The sequence below is a fragment of the Somniosus microcephalus genome, chromosome 14 (assembly GCF_052327205.1).
Source record: "Somniosus microcephalus isolate GS21.2 chromosome 14, FLI_Smic_1.0, whole genome shotgun sequence".
NCBI classification, from domain to species: Eukaryota; Metazoa; Chordata; class Chondrichthyes; order Squaliformes; family Somniosidae; genus Somniosus; species Somniosus microcephalus.
Window position 1 is genome coordinate 95,554,877 of NC_141000.1, and position 22,485 is coordinate 95,577,361.

At 43.3% G+C, this 22,485-nt stretch overlaps 1 protein-coding gene across 1 annotated transcript in view; it reads left to right on the forward strand.

Moving 5' to 3' along the window:
• Nucleotides 1-22,485, forward strand: part of dcbld2 (discoidin, CUB and LCCL domain containing 2) — a 114,957-nt gene that overhangs the window by 20,660 nt on the left and 71,812 nt on the right. The window contains exon 3 of the mRNA XM_086006989.1: nucleotides 1,968-2,105. Within this exon, the coding sequence (XP_085863115.1) occupies nucleotides 1,968-2,105 (138 nt within the window). The remainder of the gene's footprint in view (nucleotides 1-1,967; nucleotides 2,106-22,485) is intronic.

The window sequence follows — 22,485 nt, forward strand, 5'->3', positions numbered from 1 at the left end:
CATGTTCCCAAGTATGCTTTGAGTGACTTTACCTCCAAATTACAATACTTTGTTTGCACTGGCATGAAGTTGAAACTGTTCTCATTGGCACAAGCTGTGTATAACTGGTCAATGATACATCAGTCTACAGTGTAAGCCTTTAAGAGGGAACAGTAGCATGGAAGACTGGATTATTATGTCCCCTGTGTGTTTGCTCCTTTATAAAAATTGTTGCCCGATGGTTTAAGAGTTAAATACGGTGGTCCCCAGGGCTCCTTTGAAAAATGTGGGAATTCTGTTGCATTCCTGTGAATTCTGCATGGTGTTCATGATGTGTGCATTGAATGCAGTTAGTTAGCTTGCCTCATCAAATCTCTGAATAACAAAGCAGAGCATCTGGTACCAGCACTGATCTTATCGGTTATGTTTATTATTAGGTTAGAGGCAACCAAGATCTTTACTCAATTAAAAAATGAATAGCTCAGTACAGTGTTGCCACAAAGTAGATGAGAGTGCTATCAGGAATCGAGTTGGAAAAGTGGATTAAAGCAATAAATTGTTTTAACTCTTTAGAAGATGACAATAGTTAAAATTTATTTGCATTTAGTTTTGTGCTCTTTTGACGATAGTTATAATTTATTTGCATTTAGTTTTGTGCCCCTTTGACGATAGTTATTTATTTGCATTTAGTTTTGTGCCCTTTTGACACATCGCATATTACAAATGAAATTGGGTTACTCAACGAATGCAATTAATTAAAAATGACTTTTGGGGGGGCATTTGCTAAGATGATTTTGCTGCCTCTTTTACATACTGAAATCTGGTTGAAAGATCTCCTGGGAACTGGGTTAGAGCACTCTCCCTCGACTGTAAGACTAGACTTTGAATACAGCCCTGTCTCGACTTTGAATACAGCCCTGTCTCTTTGCTGTTAAGCAAGGATCTGAAATCCAAAGTAATTTTTTTGTAACAAAAAAATTAAATTATTCAGTAATTCGAATTAAGCAATTCCAATCAAACGGCAATTTTGCTTGAAAAATAATTTGAATGAAGAGGAGCAGACTCCTACAGAATACGGCCTATACAGAGCTGACACTGCCTCATTCTGCAGCACTGCCTTGGCACTGCTTGGCTAATGGATGATGGTACATGGCAGGATGACCCCAACATGGCAAATGAGAGTTGAGTGTTTGAATAATCCCAGAGTATTTCAGCTGAGGATATTCAAGGAGAGCTGTTCAGTTCAGGTTTTATCCCATGAATGAAGCAAGCCTGAGTGATAAATTCACTCTGATGGATCGAATAAACTGGAATTATTGGTTTGCCTGTGTTGTATAGAAGTTGGTCCCCAAAGCTCACTTGATAGCCTGTTTGGTGAAAGCACAGCCCAGTGTAGCACCAAGGCATACAGACCAGAAGGTCCAGTTTCAATTCCTGTTCTATGCTAAGCAGTCGATCTCGGCTGGGGCAACAGTTAAGGCACTTCAATTGGCCCAAACTATGGAGGGTAAAATTCGGCTGAGATTTCTGCTCCTGGTTGCTGTCCAGTGATCTCTGCTTGAAAGTGTTGTGTGTGGTTGTCAAGCAAACTCCGAATTGGACTCTCCTATGATGCCTTCTGTAATTGAATACTCTGCCTGGTTTCTTGGGTGAGATACTGAAAAGCATGGAGATCCATATGGCAGAAAGAAGTCAATTCCTTTAGGCATGGAGGGGAAAAAAATTAGGATAGGATAGTTGGTGAACTCCTGCATAGCTAGTATTCTTATGTACCTTGAGTTTTTGGATGTTCCTTCTAGACCTCTTTTTTTTAGCCTGAGCTCCAGACTTGATTGGTGCAGGCTATTAGAAAAGATTTTCCACGTTGGGTTTCTAATCACTACCTATAACTAGAACTGAAAAAAACTGTTGTTTTCTGTCTATTCTGTGAAATGTAGTGTGAATGGTTTGTTTAAAAGCTGCTTCTTCATGTTTTGTTGGTTTTCCAGGTAAATATTGTGGACTTGGAATTCAGTGGGAGAAGGTTATAGAGTCAGAGAGCAATGAAGTCACTGTTCAGTTCATGAGCGGGATTCACGTCTCTGGTCGAGGGTTCCTTGTATCGTACTCGACATCAAATGAATCAGGTATTGTACAAGGATTTCATGTTTCAGCATCTCCTGTTTGAACCACTTCCAGGATATTCACTCATTTACTGCCACCTCTGTTGTGTGGTCACATCCACTCTCCACTCAGCTGTGATAAAATCTCCAGCCTGGTGTCTTCCAGAGACTACGGATTTCAGTCAGAACGGCAGTTCAGTGAATTAATAAATGCTAAGAATGGTGGGATTCTAAACTGCAAAAAATAAATTTTGCTTCGGACAGTCCGCAATAAAGTCTTTATTTTAGCGTGGTTGTAATGTGGTCTGCTGGCTCTGTGGCTGAATAGGGTCTGAGGTGATAGACAAGAGTTTTATTCAGCGCACTGTTGGCTACATACTACATTATAACTGCTATTAGATGGATCAAACATGATGGTGCTTTCAAATGAAAACAACATTCTTGCAACATGAGATCCAATCAGAGAATAAAGCCCATTTGGTCTTATTATTGAAATAGGTTAAACACATAAGGCACATTAAGGCAAATATTATTATTCCTATCACATTTAAATGTCTCAAAGTGCTTTACACAACTTACTTTTGATGTACATTGAAGTACTGTTATGTAGGCAAATGCAGTAGCCATTTTGTGCCAGTAGTATTACACAAACAGCAGTGAGTGAGATGAACGACTGACTGGTTAATTTGAGACATTTTTTTAGTACTGTTGGTTGAGGGGGACAATGTTGGCCAGGACAATAGAAAAGGTTAACTCGGGATAACTAGTCTCCCATCATTAAGGTTGACGTTCAGCACTTACTCTGACCATTTTCAACTTTCTCTTTATATGCACCTATTGAAACAGGAACCTGTTCAATTAGTTTTTGAATACTTCTAATGGGGCTTCTAATTCACTGTGCTCTTAATTCAAAGATATTTAATTCAAATTATCTGATATTTAAATTTTTAGCACGTAATTCTCACTTTGCTATGTTATTTACATTCCTTAATTCAGATGAACTGAATAATTCAATTTTTTTTTAGTGCAAAAAACCAACTTTGAATTATCAGGAATAGACTATATTCGGCAAGTTAACAGCCTTTCATATGAAGTAATTACTTCTCGGGTTACATTCTGCTCTTTGTTTATTCAGCTTCTAATTGCCCGTTCTAGGCACTGTACCGTACCATTCAGCTTGGTGTTTTATAGCTCGCATAACTCTCCTGTGTGACACTTTCGGGTAATTCTGAGCAGCAAGTTCAAGTCTTTGTGTGGATTATGGATTCCAGTGAAAGAATGCAGCAGGGGGAATGCTGTAAATGAGATGAAAGGCGGGAATGATCAGAATCAGTGTATTTTTAACTTTAGCTAATCCAGATCGCATCTAGGAATAAGATTCTTAACTGAATCATAAAAATGACAGCCCAGAAGGAGGCAACTAACGCTGTCTACCGTAATCGCATTTTGCTGCCCTTTCCATATCCTTTTGTATTCTTTTTCAAATATATATCCAATTCCCTTTTAAATTACATTATAGCCTCTGCCTCAATAGTCATTTGTGGTAAAGCATTTCATGTTCTAATAACCCTCGGTGTGAAAAAAATTCTAACCTCCCCCTTTAATCATCTAAAAATTATTCCTCTCTGTCGCTAGTTGCCAATTCGCCAACCACTAAAAAACAACCCTTCAACATTTACCCTCCTGAAACCTTTCAGAATTTTAAAAACTTCCCCCTTAATCTTCTCTGTTCCAGTTTTTTTTTTTTAAAAGTCCCAATTTATTTTTCAAGGCTAACTTCGTAACTATAACTTTTTATTATTTATATCATTGTAGTAAATCTTCACATTACCCTTCCTATGGCTGTGAAATCCTTTCTATAAGAAGCGCACACACTACTCCAACAGTGGTCTAACCAATGTCTTGTACAAATTCAGCATCACTTCCTTGCTTTTATATTCAGTTCCCTATGTATAAAAGCTAGAATCCTATTTGGGTTTTTTTATGGTAATTTCCTAGTTATGTATCTGCACCCCTAGATGTTCCTTCACCCAGGTAATAATCTTACTGTTCCGGGTATACTTCCTTTCATAGTGCATTTCAGTCGGAAGAACAATTTCACATTTTTCTGGGGAAATTTACATCTGTCACTTGCGCTTGACATTGCCGAAGTACTTGGAGTTCCTGCTGGATTGTTGTGGAGCCCTGCAGAATAAATTAGACTATCGGCGATATTCTACAACTTTTTAATATGACCCATTTTATTAATGGAATGTACAGGCATTGATCCATGCTGGCATGAATATCTGGTAATATTATCTGTGAGCTTTGATGACTGTATCGTGGTAGAAAAGGCATTTACTGTAAACTCTCTGGTGAATGCTATGAGAGCAACGTTTACCCCTAAGCTGTGCGGCCATGCTGCGATCGGGAGGTCCTGCGCAGGCCGCACACCAGCTGTTCTGCTGGAAAAGATACTGTGCGGGACCGTGCACCAAAATTAAAAATTAGAGGGAACATTATATGATAGAAGTCGACTTTCTGCCAAGTCATTGTCTTTCTTAACTTTCTGGATGATCCTGAAGATGTTCAAACTGTGATTTGGGTCAGGACTGTGTCCTGTATATTCCAGTCAGATACCGAGCATGATCTTGTTTTCATTTACAGGTATTGCAGTGTACTCTGTTTTCTTGGAACACTGCATCCTCTTCACCAGCCGATAGTCGGTAACAGTTGCTGATTGGAAAATTTTCAGTAGATAAAAACTGTATAGGACCTTTCATAAATATAGATGCGTTGCTGCTTCTTTAACAAATCTAACAAGACTTGACTTCTTTTGTTAGTGTCTGCAATTTTTTTTAGGATTGGAGGGTTAGGGGAAAGAGACTCATTCACAGGACTCCTTCTGTGGCGATTTTCTGTTCCAATTTCAATAAAGCCTCATGCTGTTAGTCCTGCTGTAGTAACTCACCACAATGATTTGCTGCTTTTAAATTCTATTGCAGTGAATTATCAAGTCTTGAGGCAATTAAAACTAACCATGGAAGTAAAATCTACGTGAAGACAGATTGTGATTACACAGTATGTGTGCTTGAAAACATGAATGCACTTGTGGTGCACCACATTCTTATGTGGAGCTGCTGAGTTCTCTCCTTGTACTGTAACCATAGCCACAATTACATGCTGTGTTGGACTTAACTCCAGCTGCTGAGATCCAGCTGGACTTTCTACATTCACGTCCATTCCTTTCACACCCATATCCAGTTGCCTCATCACCAGGCTTCTGCTAAGGCATCAGGTCAAAAATTATGTACCAGCACCTGAATATTTGAGTCCGCAGATAGAATGCATCTACCTGTTATTAGCATCGTACCGCAGTGTTCATCTTGTGTCACAAGTTGCTGCTAGTGAGGTGGATGAAGCTGTAGTAATCTTTCTTGGCAAAACTGGATATTGGAACTCTTGGGTGAGGTAGTCTGTGTAATCCACCTGCCTTTTGGTCTTCAAAGGGAACATTTTGGAGGTAAAAAGCCAAATAATTTATTATTGGGCTTCAGGCCAGTGGGATTTTCAACATCTGGTTTAAGGTATTAAGACATTGCATCCTAGGATTTAAAGGGGCCTCAGAGTTGGAGCCTTTAGATTAATGTACTTTTAATGAAATTAGTAGATTTTATGTGGTAGGTATTCAAACCTGAGGTATGTGAGCAGATTCCAGGGAGATGGGGATCATCAGATTTCTCCTCATCTTCTTTATTTGTCAATTTGCTAGCACATTATTTCTATTGCTATATACTAATGAAAATATTTTCTGCAATGGCTGGGTTACGCTGCATTTCAGAAGTTAGGATCGGGGTTCACTAGAATGTGTCAACATTTGCAGGGGTTACTGCATGCAAACAGTTTGAAACCACACGTATATCTGTAGTGTAGGCAAATAGTTCAAAGATACAGCCTTCCCTCTGCAATGTTCTTTTTCCTGAAGGCTTTGTCACCTAGATCATGTGCTAGTCCTTTCTATTTTGCTCACTGAAGAAGAGCTCATTCTATTCAGTTTAATTGGTGTTTGAGCTCTAGCATCTTGTGACTTTTGAATCCACTTTCCGATTTTACAAAGCCAAACACGGTGATATTGTCACCACAATATTTTGCAGTATTGTCTATGTTTTTATACTCCAGTTTTCTATTCTCTACTTCCCTCTTCTTCTGAAGATGCTGACTCTAGCTGGGGTATAGTCACACTGGTGCCAGTAGCCCTCTGGTACCCTTCCGAAGTGGTCATTCTTTCCCGAACAAGCATGATGAAAATATCTATTGGGCTAATCTTGAATTTTTTTTCCTTTTTTAATGTTTTAAGTGCAACCAGAAAAATAAGGTATTTGGAATGTTCAAAATTAAAAAGACCTTATCTGACTACCTCCTTGTATCCTTCATTCCCTGCATTCTTCACCTCCTTACAACCTTGTTTCTTTCTGAGGTCTGCCATGGAAAAAACTCTTTCTCTCTCTTCCCCCCACCCCCCAAATCACTTACAACCTGACTTTTAAACTGCCTGTGGCCCTCCACTTGCCACAATAGTTCTGCAGCCATCAATATGGTCAAGCACTCCCTACCTCCACCTTTAATGCCCCTGTCACCAGCCTTTATTCCCTCCCATCCCAGCCATTCTTCCTGGTATGGCCGCCATCTTCGCTCCCTCAAGTCTAAGGGGCATGGACTTGAGTGTCTCTGGCACACAACTTGTTTAACAACTCATTGGCAGATCTGACTGAACCACATCAATACTATTGTCCCTCACTTACCTCTGCCAAAACCACCCACTACTCCTGGATTATCCTGGAGAGGGAAAATAATTCCTGGCTTATTTTCTCCAATACCAACTGTCTCCTTAAATCCCTACCCTCGCCTCCAACAACAAGTGTGAGGGGCTCATGAGCTTTTTTGTCACTAAGATTGAGACCGTGCATTTAGCTGCCTCTGCTGCTTCCCCAGTTCCCCATACCTCCTAAGCCAAACCTCCCACTAGGCTCCCTTCTGCCTGAACCCGTGTCTTTCATTAGATTTGCTCCTATCTCTCCTCATACCTTCTCTGATCCCTCCCTTGTCCATGAGACCTACCTCCTGCTCCCTTGACTCTATTCTGACTAACCTGCTGACCACCCAACTTCTGGCCCCCATCACAGCTGACATTGAAAATGGTTCTCTTTCCTCATGTACTGTCCCCTTGCCTTTCTAGTTCCCTGTCACCAACCCCTCCTCAAAAACCCACCGTCGATCCCTCTGTGCTTACCACCCCATCTCCAACCACCTTTTCCTCTCCAATGTTCTTGAGTGTGTTGTCACTTCCTAAAACTGTGCCTGTCTTTGCCATAACTCCATATTAGAATCTCAATCAGGTGCCTACTCCTGTCACAGCACCGCAATGGGCGTAGCCAAAGTTACAAATGATATCCTCTGTGACTGTGACCATGCTGCACTATCCCTCCTCGTCCTCCTCGACATAGCTGGAGCCTTTGACACGGTCGACCACACATTCCTCCTCCAGCTCCTTCTTGCCCTCCCACTGTTGTCTTATGATTTTATTTTTTGCTGTGCCACTCTTCCTTCACCTACCCCCAGCAGTAAGTCATTGATCGGTTCTCCTCCCAGACTCCTAGAACGAGCTGTTTATATGTTCTAATTGCAGTGTATTCAGCTGCACCATCATAAACACAACAGACTTCTGTAACTTTAAATTCAGTAATTATTTGCAACTGTTGCTGAGCAAACAGCTGGATTTCACTCCCAACCAAATGTCTTTTTATTATCTTTTAGTGCCTCACTTTAACCCATCTCCCTCTAAGCTGTTTCTTCTGCTATGTCACTCAGTCTTGTCTAGTGTTGGGAAGACAATGTTGCTAGGAACGTGAGACTATGCCAGTTATTTATGTTTTATGTAAAGCCCATGACACAAGGGTCAAAGCAGCTTCGGTTATGTTAAAAAAAATCAAATCAGAGGTACTTGCATGTCAATTCTCAATAGTTGACTGCCCCATGCTGCCCTTTATGATACCAATTGATCTAACAAGTTCTTCAGTTAATGGTTAGTTCCTACCACCCTGTGTAGTGGAATGCTCAGACAGTGCTTGTCTGTAACTATCACCACCTAACTACTGTATAAGAAATAGTATGGCTGCTCAATCTGCCTCAGAAAATACTGTCAACTCTTGTACAAGAGAGGGATTTCAGAGGTTATGGATGTAAGTGATCAATAATGGACGTAAGCACCTCTTGGTCCAACAGATCGAGGCCTGATTGGACAAACGGTCCTTCAAATCTTCAACTTTGCCTGATAACAAATTAAGGCCTAGAAATTCAGTAAGGCGCTGCAAGCTTTGCGCCCAGTTACCGCCTAAAGAGGGCTTCTGCGCCAGTAGAGGAGGTTGCGCTGATATTGAGCTCGGCGGTAATGGCGGCGGTAGCCGGTAGCGCTGCGCCGGCACCGATGATGTCATCGGTGTGCGCAGTGCCCCGTTTCCGCCCCGATGCCGGCCCGACGCCCATATTCAGTTGCCGCCGCCTCCTCCGTGGCGGCCGCTACTAACATCCGGAGACCAGGGCCTTACTGCAGCCTTAGTGGGGCGCATAAAGGTGGAGGTGCGGCCGGCCGCTTTTTCGGCAGCCGCCTGCCCGCACCTCCTTCCCCGGCCTCCTCCACCACCCTCCCCCCCGCGGCATTGCCGGCTGCTTTCTGTGAGCCCGGCACTTCTCCGTGGTGCCGGGCTCATTTGCCGGCACAATCCAGCGGCGATCTCCCCGTTGCAGGCACTTCCACCTTAAGAGAAGGAGGAGGCCTGCAGTACCGCAGCCTGCCGCACCGCATCGGGTGGCGCAGCGGCACTTAGAGCACTGAAATTCAGTTTCAGCACCCCAAGCGGGGGCGGGCACACCCTGGAATAGCGCCCGGTTCCGACTTGGGGCGCATAAAGTGAATATCGGACGGTCGCACATGGCTCCGCGCCCAGCGCTAACTTTTGGCCGTTAGCCAGCTGGCGGGGCCATAGTGAATTTCTAGGCCAGAATGTTTAATATTGCTGTCCCTTTTTTAATGATATTATTGCCTTTGTATTTGTTTTAATGAAATAAGAAGCATACTATTAAGTTTTTATTTTAGCATTCTGTCAATGTAGTTTTCTCTCTCCACCTCTCAAGCGAGTTGAATCAGCATTGAGGGATTAAGTAGATATTTAAGCCACTATTTAGAAGCCTCACTCTAATATCCTGAAATAAAAAAAGAAAATATTCAAAAGACACCAGTAGGTTCATCAGTGTCTTTAAAGACAAAAGACTGGTTAACATTTCAAGTGTAAATCCTTTTTTAAATGTATTCGTTTACAGGATATGAGTGCCGCTGGCAAGGCTGGCATTTATTGCCCATCCCTAATTGCCCTTGAGAAGATGGTGGTGAGCCACCTTCTTGACCCGCTGCAGTCCTGTGGTGAAGTTACACCCACAGGGGATGTCGCACAGTGACTTTGTCGTAGTGGTTTGGTACAACTGAGTGGCTTGCTAGTCCATTCCAGAGGGCAGTTAAAAGTCAACCACATTGCTGTGGGTCTGGAGTTGCATATAGACCAGACCAGGTAAGGACAGCAGGTTTCCTTCCCTAAAGGACATTAGTAAACCAGGTGGGTTTTTATGACAATCCGGAAGTTTCATGGTTACCATTACTGATACTAGCTTTTTAATTCCAGATTTTTTTTTTTAATTAACTGAATTTAAATTCACAGTCACAGTCTCAAGATACGGGGTAGGACATTTAGGACTGATGAGGAGACATTTCTTCACTCAGCGGGTGGTGAACCTATGGAATTCTCTACCACAGAAGGCTGTGGAGGCCAAGTCAGTGAATATATTTAAGAAGGAGATAGATAGATTTCTAGACACAAAAAGCATCAAGGGGTATGGGGAGAGAGCGGGAATATGGTATTGAGATAGAGGATCAGCCATGTTCATATTGAATGGCGGAGCAGGCTCGAAGGGCCTACTCCTGCTCCTATTTTTCTATGTTTCTAAATCCCCCAGCTGCCATGGTGGAATTTGAACTCATGTCTCCAGATTATTACTCCAGGCCTCTGAATTACTAGGCCAGTAACATCACCATGCTACAGTACCCCTTTGTTAGAACATCCTGCTGTTCAGTCAGAGAGCTAAGCTCCTGTTCACTAATAAGACCAGTATGGGACTGAGCAAATGTTTTATAAAAACAGCAACAAAAACGTAGGCCCCAATATTTATGGGGAGGCCGGGAGGGAGCGGGTGCGACTGTCAGCGACCGGGGAACCTGGAATGGCAGAAGTACTGCCGAATTTAATGATAGGACCCCATTAAAATTTTTGTACTCAGTTTCCCATCTGGCAGCCAGCCAGAATGAGAGACTGGCCACTGCTAGGTGAGAGAGCCTGCTGTACAAGGCTGCAGCCGGGGAACGGGAAGGATCGAGAGACCAGGCGAGGGTTGGGGTGGGGGTGGGGGGGCGGGCGGTGGCTTTAGAGATTGGATCGCGGGTGGGGGAGGGGTCTGGAAATCGGAGCATGGGGAGGGGATGTTGGGTTATTGGATCGTGGAGGTGGGGGGCATCTGGAGAGCGCAGAGAGGGAGGCAGATTGCTACAGTTTAGCTTGAGGGGACTGGGGGCAGCTCTCCTGCTTCTGCTGGCCCACAAGCAGTGCTGAAAAAGCACTTACCTGCTGCAGCTGGCAGTTCTCTCCTCCCTTTCGCTGCCGGATTTCCTGAGCCCAGGTCGCTAAATTCTGAGGCATGTAGAGAAATTGATGGGATTGAAGGCCGATAAATCCCCAGGGCCTGATAATCTACATCCTAGGATACTTAAGGAAGTGGCCCTAGAAATAGTAGATGCATTGCTGATCATCTTCCAACATTCGATGGAATCTGGAACTGTACCCATGGATTGGAGGGTAGCTAAAGTTACCCCACTATTCAAAAAAGCTGGTAGAGAGAAAACGGGGCATTATAGACCGGTAAGCCTGACATCGGTAGTGGGGAAAATGCTAGAGTCTATTATAAAAGATGTAATAGCAGAGCACGTAGAAAACAGTGACAGGATTGGACAAAGTCAACATGGATTTACAAAGGGTAAATCGTGCTTGACTAATCTACTGGAATTTTTTGAGGATGTAACTGGTAAAATAGATAAGGGAGAACCAGTGGATGTGGTGTATTTGGACTTTCAGAAGGCTTTCGATAAGGTCCCACATAAGAGATTAGCGTGTAAAGTTAAGGCACATGGGATTGGGGGCAAGGTACTGACTTGGATAGAGAACTGGTTGGCAGACAGAAAGCAAAGAGTTGGAATAAACTGGTCTTTTTCCGAGTGGCAGGCAGTGACTAGTGGGGTACCGCAGGGATCGGTCCTTGGACCCCAGCTATTTACAATATATATTAGTGATCTAGACGAGGGAACTAGATGTAATATCTCCAGATTTGCAGATGACACAAAGCTGGGTGGGCGTGTGTGCCGTGAGGAGGATGCCGAGAAACTCCAGGATGATTTGGACAGGTTGGGTGATTGGGCAGAAGCATGGCAGATGCAATATAACGTGGATAATGTGAGGTTATCCACTTTGATAGCAAAAACAGGAAGGCAGATTATTATCTGAATGGCAATAGATTGGGAGAAGGGGAAGTGCAACGAGACCTGGGTGTCCTTGTGCACCAGTCGCTGAAGGTAAGCATGTAGGTGCAGCAGGCAGTTAAGAAGTCAAATGGTATGTTGGCCTTCGTAGCGAGAGGGTTTGAGTACAGGAACAAGGATGTCTTGCTGCAGTTGTACAGGGCCTTGGTGAGACCACATCTTGAGTATTATGTGCAGTTTTGGTCACCTTATCTGAGGAAGGATGTTCTTGCCATGGAAGGAGTTCAGCGAAGATTCACCAGGCTGATACCTGGGATGGCAGGAATGACGTATGAGGAGAGATTGGATCGATTGGGCTTATACTCGCTGGAGTTTAGAAGAATGAGAGGGGATCTCATCGAAACTTATAAAATTCTAACAGGCCTAGACAGACTAGATGCTGGAAGGATGTTCCCGATGGTCGGGGAGTCCAGAACCAGGGGTCACAGTCTAAGGATAGGGGTAAGCCATTTTGGACAGAAAGGAGGAGGAATTTCTTCACCCAGAGAGTGGTGAACCTGTGGAATTCTCTACCACAGAAGGCAGTAGAGGCCAATTCATTAAATATATTCAAGAAGGAGTTGGATATATTTCTCAAGGCTAAAGGGATCAAGCGGTATGGGGAGAAAGCAGGGACAGGGTACTGAATTTGGATGATCAGCCATGATCGCATTGAATGGTGGAGCAGGCTCGAGGGGCCGAATGGCCTACTCCTGCTCCTATCTTCTATGTTTCTAACCTCATTAGCATAGCCTCTCGAGAGTGGGTTGGGATCAGGTTTTCCATTTTTTTTTTTACAATTTAACCCCCAGCCACTATCCCACCTTTCTTGGGGGGATTAAAATTCCCCCCATGATATCATGTCAGTTCCAGTATACAATAGCTGAAATATTGCAAAAATATAATGGTTTTGCCTGATCTGTTGTCGTGCTGCCTAAACAATTGAGCATATCTCCCACATAATGGCTGCATGGGTGTTTGATTCCAGTGGTGTCTCATATATTGGGGATGATCTTGACTTTGTGCGATAGTGTAAAATGGGTGGTAGTGAATCGGCAGCCCGTTTTACATCTTCCAATTTTAATTTTCATTGAAGTCAACGAGAGATGTAAAATGGGCTGCCGATTCAATCACCCATTTTGCACTGTCGCACAAAGCCAAATTTACCCCCATTGTCTTTGGTGGCTGATGATAATTGTGGCTAGTCACATGCTATTTGAATACCAAAAAGTTATTTATCAAATTAGCTGTATGGAGCTGCCCGGCAGCAGACTAGTTAAGACATTACTTTAAGTCATTGGCCCAGAAATTCGGGTCCCAACGCGTGAGTATGCACGGGGTACTCACGTGTAGGTCCAACAAAAGTACCGGTTTCGTGCATGCACTGCGCATGCGCAGGAAACCGGCACTTCAGTTCCCCTGAAAGAAGGGGTTAAGAGGTGGAACGCGTGCGCGGGAGAGGCAGCGCGTGCACATTGAGCTTGCGTTTTTTTTCTCCAGGTTTCTCCGGGAAGGTAAGTCTCCAGAAGTTAGACATGTAAAAAGCAGTCGCAAGGCCTGCTTTTAACAAGGTAAGTGGTGAATTAATAAAAAATTTAAACATTTTTTCCACAGGTTTATTATTTTTAAATACTTTAAAGAAAGGTAAGTTTATTTTTAGCCCCGTTAGAAAATGTAATTCATTTTTAAAAAAATTTAAATTATTATTTAAAATAGTTATTTCATGTAATTTATAGTTATTTAAAAAATGTGATGTTTTTTAAAATTTATTTGAAGTTTTAGTGATGTTTTGGGGCTTATAGTATTTATAGGTTTGACAGCTCTTCCTGTCAAACTTATGAATGGAGATTCCCTGCTACTATTGTCTCTCCATGGCCCACGTGATCCCAGGGGACGCATCGAACTAACTGCGCCCCTAGGATACGCAAGCACTGCGCGCCGGCAGTTGGAGCAGGCCCAGGACCGCAATTCCACGGGGGCCCACAGCTCATAAGAACATAAGAACATAAGAAATAAGAGCAGGAGTAGGCCATACGGCCCCTCGGGCCTGCTCCGCCATTCAATAGGATCATGGCTGATCTGAATCTAGACTCACGTCCACTTCCCTGCCCTCTCCCCGTAACCCCTAATTCCCTTATCTGCTAGGAAACTGTCTATCTCCATTTTAAATGTATTTAATGTTGCAGCTTCCACAGCTCTCTGGGGTAGCAAATTCCATAGATTTACTACCCTCTGAGTGAAGAAGTTTCTCCTCATCTCAGTTTTGAAAGGGCAGCCGCTTATTCTAAGATTATGCCCCCTAGTTCTAGTCTCGCCCATCAGTGGAAACATCCTCACCGCATCCACCCGATCAAGCCCCCTCACAATCTTATATGTTTCGATAAGATCGCCTCTCATTCTTCTGAACTCCAATGAGTAGAGGCCCAACCTATTCAACCTTTCCTCATAAGTCAACCCCCTCATCTCTGGAATCAACCGAGTGAACCGCCTCGAGAGCAAGTATATCTTTTCTTAAATATGGAAACCAAAACTGCACGCAGTATTCCAGGTGTGGCCTCACCAATACCCTGTATAACTGCAGCAAGACCTCCCTGTTTTTATACTCCATCCCCCTTGCAATAAAAGCCAAGATTCCATTGGCCTTCCTGATCACCTGCTGCACCTGCATACTAACTTTTTGTGTTTCATGCACCAGGACCCCCAGATCCCTTTGTACTGTAGCACTTTGCAGTTTCTCTCCATTTAGGTAATAACTTGCTCTTTGATTTTTTCTGCCAAAGTGCATCACCTCACACTTTCCAACATTATATTGCATCTGCCAAATCTCTGCCCACTCACTTAGCCTGTCTATGTCCTTTTGCAGGCTTTTTATGTCCTCCTCACTCACTGCTTTCCCTCCCATCAACGGCCGGCACGCTAGATAAGTGTAGGTCGGAGGCTTGCACCCGCGGGAAGCCTCTGGCCCAGAAATTCGGGTCGATCATTGTGATCACTGTCTTTGGTTCAGGTCTGTTAGCTGCCCACTTACTGAGCATAAACAGTTCTTTTGCTTCCAATCATTAGGCCCAGGTGTCTATCTTAATGTTGTCTTCCATCAGGAAGTAGGCTTCCTGATGGATGATAACAAGAGCAGTAATAATGGTAGAGGTGGTGAGGAAATGGCTAGATGTGTTGACATGACTGAGTTTTTTCCTCTTTTTCTCTGGAAGGGTTAAAGCAACCATTGTGTGTCTATAACCAATTGGCTCACTGCAATGGTTGAGGTAGATGTTTCTTTTGGGAATCAAGCCCACATTATTAAAGACTCTTCAGTTGAGTTGTTACTGTTTGTAATCCGGGAAAGGAGGACTCAGCTTTTAGCCTCAAGGGAAGGAGGTGACCTTTGCAGTGAGTGCCACCTCACCCACATTAAGGAATGCCTTCCGAAACTGAAGCTATAATCCATACTCTCCCAATAGAGAAAGAGCCCACAACCAACGACAAGGAAGTACCACCTCCGTGCTCCAAGTCTCATGTCGCAATCATCAGGCAGCCACCTCGACTTGCTACAACTGTAGGAGAACCAGATGGCTAAGATTGAAAGGGCACATAAGATTAGGCATCATGGTGGCCTTAAACAGCAGGAAGGTCATCATTGAACTGTCTTTGTTACTGACTGGATAAACGCAGAATGATTTGGAGCAAGGTGGCAGAATGCCTGCATGAAGGAGTTGTACGCTTACATATTAACTATCGATTGAGTTGAGCTTGGTCTCCGATCAAAATTAGCTGAAGATCTTTCATGTGAGCTCTGCCTGCAGCTGGCAGTTGTTGTTTTGTGAGGGAAGCACATCCTCTGAAGCATTGCCAAGGGTCATGGTCAACTAACCCACCTGCATCTGTAGACAGGGAAGTGTTGGTACCAGCAGGCGGGGGCCGGAGACCACCCATGATGTTGTTGTAGTCTGACACCCTGGTGGTGATCCTTTTCCTCTTGTTCCTCAAATCGGAGGAACAGGGGCGGTCCAACAGAGACCCAATGATTTCTTAAGCCCAGTCTGCAACCGTAATATTTTAAAATGGGGTAAAATACATCCAAAATAATTTTAATATCTTTGCAGGTACTTTAAAAAGTGTGAAAATAAAATTTAAAGAAAGTTAAATAATGTTCTGAAAATTTTAAGGAAACGTCAAAAACACTTTACAAAAACTTGAAATTATTAAAATTTACTTTAAATAGTGCAATTAAAATACTTAACTGCTTCCAATGGCCTTCAGTGATGGGGAGAGTAAGGGACGCTTTCAATCAAGCCCTACCACCTCTTTTGTTTAGGCGGCCTCTACTGCCGGTGGATTCAGAGTGGAAACAAAGCGACATATGGCCCTGCAGCAAACCTCACCCACCCGTTTTTTACACGTGGGTGGAGTGGGGTTATAGCAACTGAATATCTGTCCCCATCAGAGCAGAGGAGAATTCACACAAAGTTTCTGCAACGGCGCACTGGCAGTGGCTCCATTTGAGCACCCCAGGTACATCCAAAAGCAGGTGACCAAGCGGGGGAAAGCCAGCCCAGGTGTCTATTTCTAGACTCATCCATGATTGCTTTGAGAGCCTGTAAAAGAACATGATCTAAATAAATCTCTGCTGCTTATCAATAAGAGAGCAAACAGAACATCCTTGCACTTTGCACTCACCAACAGCATCAAGCACTCCTAGGTTATGTATAGCATTAGTTAAATATATAGTACAGCTGTCCCAAGGTTACTCAGACCTAAATTGATTTGACATTAGAAGGGAATCTCTGCTGTAACACTGACTTTCCCATTTCCTGTATTGACTGTCTTGTAACCTCTCTGAGCTAGACTACATCATTAGTGCTAATTGTGGCAAACTTAACCACAGTGTGATGAACTGATGTCCACTGGGAACTAGGTTCAGACTGACCAAACTCGTGTCTTAACAGCTGCAAGAGAGAAAGGAGATTGTATCCCATCTGTCGGGGCTAGGGTCAATCAGCTGTTCTCAGAGGCAAACCAATACTGCTCAAACACAAAGCACACAACATCCTTCCCTTTTTTAATTTGTTTTTGTTTCCTTTTAAATGATGCAATACCGTGAAATGCATTCATTTATTTAAAAAGACTTCAAAAAAGGTCACGTTTATGTTTGAAGAGAGCGTTGAATTGTATACGTACTTAAAAAATAAAAAAAAAACAATGGTCAAAATGCCCCGCCGATTAACCAGAACAAAGAAGATGGGTTAACTTGTCAGGTGTAAATTTTCAGCTTCCTTCAGAATTTAAGATGTCAGCCTTGGCACTCTTGCCTCCGAGTTAGAAGGTTTGTGAACACGTAATCTAGCCGACCCTTCAGGAAATTAGGAAGGGTGTATTGTACTGTTGGAAGTGCCATCTTTCAGATAAGACGTTAAATTGAGGCCCCATCTGCCCTGTTGGGTGAATGCAACTGATCCTACGGCATTTTGAAGAGCAGCAAGGGAGATTCCCCCCCCTGCTGGTGTTCTGGCCAACATTTATCCTTCAACCAGCATCACGAACAGAGATATTCTGGTCATATGCTGCCTGTGGGACCTTGCTGTGCAAAAATTGGCTGTCGCATTTTCCTACATTATATCAGTGACTACATTTCAAACATACTTCATGGGCTGTGAAGCACTTTGGGACGTCTTTAGGTCATGAAAGATGCTATATAAACCCAGGTTCTTTCTATATTAACTTGCCTTTGTCTTTAACATGCTGAGTGACTTGCTATGCATTTCCAATGTTTTCTATTATTATTTCAGGTATCCATAATTAAGGCTTTTATTTTATCTATCTTCCCATTTTTTTCTATTAATTTTCTTCCCTCATTTCCTGAAGGCATTGTCTCCTTGCTGGTTGTCCTCCAGTACCTCACCCAGTTGGCTATTCTTCATGTGGCAGCCTAAACTTGAGTGCTTGCAGACTTTGATTATGCAGGGCATCACAGCCGAGCTCGATCCAGTCCTCACTCAACAGCCAATCATACGCTTTTCAGCAGAGGTTGCTAGGTAGTTGTCAGAAGTGACAGCTCTGGCTGATATTTGACCCCTTAACCTATGGATGTTGATGCCAATTGTAATGTCCTTACTGCCAACTTGGTTGAGATCAGCTCACTCACATGCTCACCAGTATGGCACGTACTAATGTGAAAATGTAAACATTCAGTAAAAGAACAAAAGCTAAGAAAATAGTTTTGTAAGTTTTCCAGCTTAAAGTCTGACAAATACAGCCTTTCCTGTCGCTATTTATCTTGCCTTTGCTAAACTTTACTCTGTGTAAGGTACCTTTTTGCTGCTTGGCTGTAATCATGCACACAAAAAACATTGTGTCATTCTAAAAATTTGACTAGGTTGATTAGGCTGTTCACTGGAGCAGTGCATGGGCACTCCAACGTGCTGCGTCCTGGAGAAGTCGGATGAAGGGTTGAGCCATTGTTTTCCAAATGGTCAGGGAGAGGTTTTCATGTCGAGGCCAGGCGTTTCATCACTGGGAAGAAGGGAGAATTGGAGCTCTTGGACATTCCGTAATTATATTGTCGTCCACAAAATGCTAGCAAGCAGTGACTGGCGAATGTATTCTAATTCTAATTTTATACAGTTGGTGACTAGGGCAGGCTGATGTGCTGATTTTTGTTTAGTTCCCCTTACTGCTGCTTTTTAGGGTTATGTCTCAATTCTTCTTGCAGCCTTTCCAGAACGACACAAAGCAGAGACGGGCTTACTGGAGGGGGAATCAGAAGTAGAAAAACAAAATTTGTCAATCCATTGTAGCAAGTGTATTGCAGTGACAATTATTTTGATGATAATCATAGAGTTATACAGCACAGAAAGAGGCCCATCGGCCCATCATGTTCGTGCCGGCCATCAAGCCCTGTCTATTCTAATCCCATTTTCCAGCACTTGGTCCGTAGCCTTGTATGCTATGGCGTTTCAAGTGCTCACCTAAATGCTTCTAGAATGTTGAGGGTTCCTGCCTCTACTACCCTTTCAGGCAGGGAGTTCCAGATTCCAACCACCCTCTGGGTGAAAAAGTTTTTCCTCAAATCCCCTCTAAACCTCCTGCCCCTTACCTTGAAACTATGCCCCCTGGTTATTGACCCCTCTACTAAGGGGAAAAGTTCCTTTCTATCTACCCTATCTATGCCCCTCATAATTTTGTACACCTCAATCAGGTCCCCCCTCAGTCTTCTCTGGAAAACAACCCCAGCCTGTCCAGTCTCTCTTCATAGCTGAAGCGCTCCAGCCCAAGTAACATCCTGGTGAATCTCCTCTGCACCCTCTCCAATGCAATCACATCCTTCCTATAGTGTGGTGACCAGAACTGCACACAGTATTCCAGCTGTGGCCTAACTAGCGTTTTGTACAGCTCTATCATAACCTCCCTGCTCTTATATTCTATGCCTCGGCTAATGAAGGCAAGTATCCCATATGCCTTTTTAACCACCTTATCTACCTGTCCTGCTGCCTTCAGGGATCTATGTACATGCACACCAAGGTCCCTCTGATCCTCTGTCCTTCCTAGGGTCCTACCATTCATTGTGTATTCCCTTGCCTTGTTCGTCCTCCTAAAATGCATCACCTCACACTTTTCAGGGTTAAATTCCATTTGCCACTGTTCTGCCCATCTAACCAACCCATCTATATCATCCTGTAGCCTGAGGCTTCCCTCCTCGCTATTTACCACTCCACCAATTTTCGTGTCATCTGCGAGCTTACTGATCATACCTCCTACATTCATATCTTAATCATTAATGTACACTACAAACAGCAAAGGACCCAGCACCGATCCCTGCGGTACACCACTGGACACAGGTTTCCAGTCACAAAAACAACCTTCGACCATCACCCTCTGCCTCTTGCCACTAAGCCAATTTTCGATCCAATGTGCCAAATTGCCCTGGATCCCATGGGCTCTTACCTTCTTAACCAGTCTCCCATGCGGGACTTTGTCAAAAGCCTTACTGAAGTCCATGTAGACTACATCAACTGCACTACCCTCATCCACACACCTAGTCAGCCCCTTTCAAAATTCAATCAAATTGGTTAGACATGATCGCCCCCTGACAAAGCCATGCTGACTATAAGAACATAAGAAATAGGAGCAGGAGTAGGCCAAGCGGCCCCTCGAGCCTGCTCCGCCATTCAGTAAGATCATGGCTGATCTGATCCTAACCGCCAATCCACTATCACAGAACCATCTCCTGAATCTAACAGAATTAGACACACGAAATAGGAGCAGGATCAGGCTACACGGCCCCTGGGCCCACTCCGCTACCCACAGGGCCATGACCGATCCGAACCTAGACTCATGTCCAAATTCCTGCCCGCTCCCCGTAACCCTTAATTCCCTTTACTTCTAGGAAACTGTCTATTTCTGTTTTAAATTTATGTAATGATGTAGCTTCTACAGCTTTTTGGGGCAGCATATTCCATGGACCTACCACCCTCTGAGTGAAGTAGTTCCTCCTCATCTCAGTTTTGAAAGAGCAGCCCCTTATTCTAAGACTATGCCCCCTAGTTCTAGTTTCACCCATCATCGGGAACATCTTCCCCGCATCCACCCGATCCAACCCTTTCACAATCTTATATGTTTCAATAAGATCGCCTCTCATTCTTCTGAACTCCAATGAGTAGAGTCCCAATCTACTCAACCTCTCCTCATATGTCCATCCCCTCATCCCCGGGATTAACCGAGTGAACCTTCTTTGTACTGACTCGAGAGCAAGTATGTCCTTTCTTAAGTATGGACACCAAAACTGTACGCAGTATTCCAGGTGCGGTCTCACCAATACCTTGTACAACTGAAGCAATACCTCCCTATTTTTATATTCTATCCCCCTAGCAATGAAAGCCAACATTCCATTGGCCTTCTTAATCACTTGCTGCACCTGCATACTAACCTTTTGAGTTTCGTGCACCAGGACCCCCAGATCCCTTTGTACTTCAGTACTTTCCAGTTTCTTGCCATTAAGATAATAACTTGCTCTACGATTTTTCCTGCCAAAGTGCATAACCTCACATTTTCCAGTATTGTACTCCATCTGCCAAATCTCTGCCCACTTACTTAGCCTGTCTATGTCCCCTTGCAGGTTTTTTATGTCCTCCTCACTCACTACTTTCCCTCCCATCTTAGTATCATCTGCAAACTTTGATATGTTACACTCGGTCCCCTCCTCCAAATCGTTAATATAGATTGTAAAGAGTTGGGGACCCAGCACTGACCCCTGCGGAACACCACTAGTTACTGATTGCCAGTCTGAGAATGAACCATTTATCCCAACTCTCTGCCTTCTGTTAGATAGCCAATCCTCTATCCATGCCAGAATATTACCCCCAATCCTGTGATTTTTTATCTTAAGCAATAATCTTTTGTGTGGCACCTTGTCAAATGCCTTTTGGAAGTCTAAATACACTACGTCTACTGGTTCCCCTTTATCCACCCTGTATGTTACTTCCTCAAAGAACTCCAGCAAATTTGTCAAACATGACTTCCCCTTCATAAAACCATGCTGACTTTGTCCTATTAAATTATGTTTATCCAAATGTCCTGTTACTGTCTCCTTAATAATGGACTCCAACATTTTACCTACCACAGATGTTAGGCTAACCGGTCTATAGTTTCCAGCCTTCTGTCTACTGCCCTTTTTAAATAAGGGTGTTACATTAGCAGTTTTCCAGTCTGCCGGGACCTTTGCCGAGTCCAGGGAGTTTTGGAAAATTATTACCAATGCATCCACAATCCTTACCGCCACTTCCCTCAAGACCCTAGGATGTAAGCCATCAGGTCCAGGTGATTTATCCGCCTTGAGTCCCATTATTTTACCGAGTACCACTTCCTTAGTGATTTTGATCGTGTTTAGCTCCTCTCCCCCCCCTTTAGCCCCCTGTTTGTCCAGTGTTGGGATATTCTTAGTGTCTTCTACTGTAAAGACTGATATAAAATATTCATTCAGTGTTTTTGCCATCTCCATATTTCCCACCATTAATTTCCCGGTCTCATCCTCTAAGGGACCAACATTTACTTTAGCCACCCTTTTTCTTTTTATATAACTATAAAAACTCTTACTATCTGTTTTTATATTTTTTGCTAATTTACTTTCATAATCTATCTTCCCTTTCTTAATCAATCTTTTTGTTATTTTTTGCTGTCTTTTAAAGTTTTCCCAATCCTCTATTCTCCCACTAGATTTGGCTACCTTATATGCCCTTGTTTTTAGTCGAATACTATCCTTAATTTCTTTACTTAGCCACGGATGGCTGTCTTTTCTTTTACACCCTTTTCTTCTCAGTGGAATATATATTTTTTGGAAGTTGTAAAATAACTCCTTAAATGTACACCACTGATCATGTATCGTCTTACCCTTTAATCTATTTTCCCAATCCACTCTACTCAGTTCCGCTCTCATACCTTCATAGTCTCCTTTATTCAAGCTTAGCATGCTTGTTTGAGATCCAACCTTCTCACCCTCTAATTGAATATGGAATTCAACCATGTTATGGTCACTCATTCCAAGGGGATCCTTTACTAGGACATTTTTAATTAATCCTGTCTCATTACACAGGACCAGATCTAAGGTTGCTTGCCCCCTGGTCGGTTCAGTTACATACTGCTCAAGAAACCCATCCCTAATACACTCAATGAACTCATCCTCAAGGCAGCCCTGCCCAATTTGATTTGTCCAATTAATATGATAGTTAAAATCCCCCATAATTATAGATGTTCCCTCATTAC